Source organism: Morus notabilis, unplaced genomic scaffold, assembly GCF_000414095.1.
Source record: "Morus notabilis unplaced genomic scaffold, ASM41409v2 Scaffold135, whole genome shotgun sequence".
Classification (NCBI taxonomy): Eukaryota; Viridiplantae; Streptophyta; class Magnoliopsida; order Rosales; family Moraceae; genus Morus; species Morus notabilis.
In genome coordinates this window covers 60,893-66,755 of record NW_010367319.1, presented here as the reverse complement: position 1 = coordinate 66,755, position 5,863 = coordinate 60,893, and the positions used below count along the sequence as shown (strand labels likewise).

General features: G+C 31.4%; 1 protein-coding gene across 1 annotated transcript; it reads left to right on the top strand.

The window, feature by feature from the left end:
• The first annotated feature begins 4,815 nt into the window (after positions 1 to 4,815).
• LOC21406099 lies at positions 4,816 to 5,619 on the top strand. The gene has a single exon (XM_010112198.2). It carries the CDS (start codon positions 4,851 to 4,853, stop codon positions 5,148 to 5,150), a length of 300 nt encoding a protein of 99 aa, XP_010110500.1. The 5' UTR covers positions 4,816 to 4,850; the 3' UTR covers positions 5,151 to 5,619.
• The last annotated feature ends 244 nt before the right edge of the window (positions 5,620 to 5,863 follow it).

Below are 5,863 nucleotides of genomic sequence, written 5' to 3'. Positions count from 1 at the left end.
ATGTCTCCAAAATACAAGGAATAGGATTCAGGATCTCAGAATCCGTACCAAGTAAATCAAAAGACACAAATTCATAAATAGGAGTCTGTTAAGAACTCAGGATTAAGATCATTCTATATATGACCATCGGTACACTCAATTAGAATTTCTATACTTAACGGACATTATTAGAAATTCATATTTTGTCTGTGTCCTTGTTCCACATAATCTCATTATGCGAAATACACTCATTCAATATCTCACCATATTAACAGTGCAGATAACACCGTTCCAATCTAAATGGGAATGACATGTTTTAATTAAAGATTCTGAACTTTAATTAAATTCATTATGAACATTGCTTTTTTATTATTATCCTTAAACATTATCCTCTTGTATATAACACTTATATACAATGTTTAAGGTTATATAAATAATCACGGAATTTTCATTGATATTCATAAAATATTCACAAATATATACACATAAAATGATGAATAAACTATTTTATTAAATAAATAATAAATATCCTATTACATCTTATGCTTCTAGGACACCATTCTCAACATTTAGTTGCAATGATAGAGTACTTGATGAATGGTGTGAACACTTGAGTGATGATATTCTGAAGGCAATAATGTGCATCAAAGATTAGGAGGACGCTCGTAGAAGAAGCCAACAAGTTCAAGATGATTGGGTTGATGACTTTGAAAATTTAGACATTTCTGATACTCCCACTGGGAGTAATACATTGTAATAACGAACAATATCTATTTTATAATGTTTTTTTTTCTTTGTTTTAGTAATTTAAACATCTTATGTATAATTATCCTGATTGCACTCTTTTTTCCTTACTAAGGTTTTGTTCCACTGGGTTTTCCTTGGAAAGATTTTTAATGAGGCAATCGTAAATAAAATATATCTTTTCATATTCCCATTGACTATTCAAACTTTTATATTTGTTAACTTATTTAAAAATTCAAATATAAAAATAATAAAAATAATAAAAATAATAAAAAAAATGAAAATTGCCATGCTTAGATGGGCTGGCCCATCTAAACCCATGATGGGCCAATATGGGTCTTGAATGGGCCAGCCCATCTAAACCCATGATTTCCCAATATGGGCCAGCCCATTCAAGGCCCATGGCACAGCCCAGCCTAGCCCATGTAAAGTTGGCCTGTGGGCTGGGCTGGGCCGAGGTAATTCATATATGCGTCAGCCCGGCCCGGCCCACATAATTTGTGGGCCGGCCCACGGCCCGCGTGGGCCTACGAAGAACGGGCATTTACTGATTATTATCCTTAAACATTATCCGCGTGGGCCTAATAATGTTTTAATTAAAGATTCTGAACTTTAATTAAATTCATTATGAACATTGCTTTTTTATTATTATCCTTAAACATTATCCTCTTATATATAACACTTATATACAATGTTTAAGGTTATATAAATAATCACGGAATTTTCATTGATATTCATAAAATATTCACAAATATATACACATAAAATGATGAATAAACTCTTTTATTAAATAAATAATAAATATCCTATTACATCTTATGCTTCTAGGACACCATTCCCAACATTTAGTTGCAATGATAGAGTACTTGATGAACGTCGTGAACACTTGAGTGACGATATTCTGAAGGCAATAATGTGCATCAAAGATTAGGAGGACGCTCGTAGAAGAAGCCAACAAGTTCAAGATGATTGGGTTGATGACTTTGAAAATTTAGACATTTCTGATACTCCCACTGGGAGTAATACATTGTAATAACGAACAATATCTATTTTATAATGTTTTTTTCTTTGTTTTAGTAATTTAAACATCTTATGTATAATTATCCTGATCGCACTCTTTTTTCCTTACTAAGGTTTTGTTCCACTGGGTTTTCCTTGGAAAGGTTTTTAATGAGGCAATCGTAAATAAAATATATCTTTTCATATTCCCATTGACTATTCAAACTTTTATATTTGTTAACTTGTTTAAAAATTCAAAAATAAAAAAAATAAAAAAAATGAAAATTGCCATGCTTAGATGGGCTGGCTCATCTAAACCCATGATGGGCCAATATGGGCCAGCCCATTCAAGGCCCATGGCACAACCCAGCCTAGCCCACGTAAAGTTGGCCTGTGGGCTGGGCTAGGCCGAGGTAATTCATATATGCGCCAGCCCGGCCCAGCCCACATAATTCGTGGGCCGGGCCGGGCCGGCCCACGGCCCGCGTGGGCCTAAGAAGAACGGGCATTTACTATTCAAAGAACAGTGTGAGATCTTTTTACCACATGTTCTATTGCAAAGATCTGAAAAAGTTATTGTTTTCTTTCTTAAATTAATTTTATAAGGAACTTTTTCTGGTTCTTAGTTTTTTAAGAATACCGGTGTTTTTTACTTATCAATCGTCGGATATGTATTAAATCTAGTTAAAAATCAAATCAAATTGAAAAAGTAATACAAATCTGACGGTTGATAAACTGAGAACATTGGTGTTCCTAAAAAATAAGAAACACAAGAGAAATTCTCATTTTATAAATGGCCTTATACTATTTATCCTAATTCAACGTACTCACAAACTTTGTAAAATGATTTACTTCACTCATAAATTATATAATTTCATTCAAAGCATTCTCTCCATTCACATCTGTCAATAATAATAATAGAATAATTACATCAAAATCCATCAAAATCAATCTTAAGTCAACTTTTGCCTCTCAAACTATTAATTTTTATTTTGTCCAACAAGTTTTAAAATATATTGGGGACAAACTGACAAAAAAAAAATCAATAATTTAAAGACATTTAAGAAATTACATTGATTCAAATGGTGTTTTGAATTTAAATTTTGAGGGCACATATTGACTAGGATACATAGTTCAGAGGACATTTATAAAATTAGAGTATGTATTTTTCGTGCATTTAAACTCATAATTTTGATTCTGCTACAGTGTTCTGTATAAAGTTAACGTGTTGTTATTCTTATTTTAAAAATATAATTGATTTTCACTTTTGGCTCGTAACTTCAAAAGGTTACAAATTACATTTTACAATATGTTTTTTGTTTCATGTTTGGTCCTTCAGTCAAAAACAAAATCATTAAAAATCAATGAAAATAATTGTGTGATATACTCACATACAACTGGTATTTTAAACAAATCAATAAATCATGACTTAATAAATTTTTAAAAACAAAAAAAAATTATGTTCTCTCTACATGAGTTTATAAGCTAATAAAGTATGAGAGGCGCCTTTTAGATTCATATTTAAAGCGTTATTTGTTAACATTTTTGACACTTTCAGAGGCTGTTTGTTTTATATACTCAAATTCTAATTATTAATTATGTTATAGTATTTTTCTTTCATAAAAAATTTAAATTTCAAACATCAGAATTAAAAATTATAGTTTGAGTTACTTTTCAAACGGGCCCTCACTTACTTTATTACTAGAACAAAGTTGGTATAAAATTTTAAATTGATTCTTTTATAAACATAATATTATTTTAATACACTGCCTACCAATAAGTCATTTTTAAACACCAAATTCTTTAGATAAAGTAAAAAACAAAAGAAAAAAAGGATATGTGGAAAAATGACCCTTTTTTAACTAACTTTCAGTGAATGACTAGAGTTTTGTAAACTTATGTTAGTGGTCTTTCATCAATGATAAAATCATGTTAAATTAGTTTAATTAACTTAGTGATGTCACTTATTGATTTGGTAATTTATCATTGATTAAACAATATCAATTGTTAATTAACTAATTTCACTCAATATTTTACGAAGTTATCCCTGCTTTATAAATGACTGGCCATTGTTTTAAGAAATAATCATTTACCTATAAAATAAAAAGTTTAGACATTTATCTAAAATAGAAGCGATAATACTCAAAACACTCTATATATTTTATCAAAATATCACTTTCGTCCTCTTATTATGTAAAAGCACTCCCCGTATTTATAAAAACAAACCCAAAACTTAACAAATGTGGACAGAAAGGGCCTAATTGTCAACGTTTTAAGAGTTTAGGGGGATCGTTTTGTCAAAATTAAAAGAAGAAGGACTAAAATGTTACTTACTAAAAAAATTTAAGGACTAATGATGCAAATTATACAAAAATAAAGGCCGTATTTGGAATTGATCCCGTTTTTATTTTTCACATTTTTTGAGAAATAAAAAATGAAAACGTTTTTAAAATAGTGTTTGACGTAATAAAAATAAAAAAACGGAAATGAAAATGATTTTTTAATTTAGTGTAAAATGAGAGAGAAATAAAAAACGACTTTTAGTCGTTTTTTATTTTTTATTTTCGTTTTCTCCTCTTTCGAGCAGAGAGAAAGAGATAGAAATATTAATGAGTTTTTTTATATTAAAAATAATTTCTTAAAACTACTAAATATATTTTTAAAAAATAATTTTTATCTAAAATTAAAAATATTTTTATTTTTATTTTCATATAAAAAATAAAATTATTTTAAAATGAGTTCCTAACATGCTAAAAATGCAGTCTTCAGCCATTAATCTGGTGAAAATTGGTTTTTCAAAAAAAAAAAAAAAAGTCAAAAATTGGTTATCCGGCTCCGTTCACTTCACCAATTCGAGTTTAAAATTCGAGTTTTGCTACAGTAAAAAGCTCTCACAAACAATCACATCTAACTTTTTTGCTACAGTAAAAAGTTCTCACATAAAATCACATCTCAACTCGAATTACAAACTCGAATCAGCGAAATGAACAGCCTAATTTTCCCTAACGAGATTTAAAAAAAAAAAAAAAAAAAAAAAGAGCTTCGACTAATAAATCAAAGTCCAAGACATTTCCTCACAAGTCACTCCCTTTTGAGTCGTCAGCACTGCAATACTACCAGCACCAACCATGGGCGTTCTATCTTGGTGGAAAGGCAGCGACAACAACAAGAAGCAGTCCCAACAATCGGAGAACTCCAAATCCTCTCCAAACCCTAAGCCCTCCGAGGTTCCGGGCATGAACGGCGCCGTCGAGGTCCCTCGTCCGCCGCCAAACATCACCGTCTTCGAGTTCGGGTCCGTCGCCGCCTCCGCCGACAAAGTCACGCTCGCCGGATACTGCCCCGTCTCCGACGACCTCGAGCCCTGCCGCTGGGAGATCCTTCCTGCGAGTTCCTCCGACGCGCCGCAGTTCCGCGTCGCCTTTTGACATGAAAAGGATGTCATTTGAAGTTTGCGTTATGGTTTTGTTGGAATTTGAGGCCCGAACGGAAAAAAGATGTAATTTTTGTTTGATAATCGATTTTCTTGTTATGCGAATTGAGTTTCTTTTGCAATTAATTTTTCTAGTTTGTTCTTGCTTTAGTAGTTCAGTAGCCGTGGAGCTGATGAAAATATGAAATAAGGGATTAATATTAGATAATTAGGAATTAATATAGCATATTAGAAGAAACCCAGATTGTGCATTCTGTTCACGAGCTTTTCTCTTGTGAATTGATTGGATAAATGGCTCAGAAGTCTGTTTTTCCCTAATCCTCTTATTATTTTGTTATTATCTTTTTCCCTAATCCACTTTGTGATTTGTGAAGTTATGATGAAGCGTTGTGTGGAAGGGCGGTTTTGAAGCTAATAAGGACTAAATAGAGGTTTATTGGAGGTTTGGGGTACAAATGAAAAGGTTTGTTTTGGGGGTTGGATTCCATGGTTTGTAAAGGTCGAGTATTATTGTAGAGTTTTTGGGTTCAACAAATTGAGATTTTTCTGTTAGGATAAGATGTATATTAGGTTTTATCAGTCTTGTGTGTGTATATAATACACACACATATATAAACACATTGTTTTGATGCGATTTTGATAAAATTTAACATTTAGAAACATGCTATGTAATTGTGAATTTGTGATCAAATTTGAAAGAATTGACAA

Coding starts and splice junctions, on each gene's coding strand:
- LOC21406099 (XM_010112198.2), top strand. CDS start 4,851: ATGGGCGTTCTATCTTGGTGGAAAGGCAGCGACAACAACAAGAAGCAG.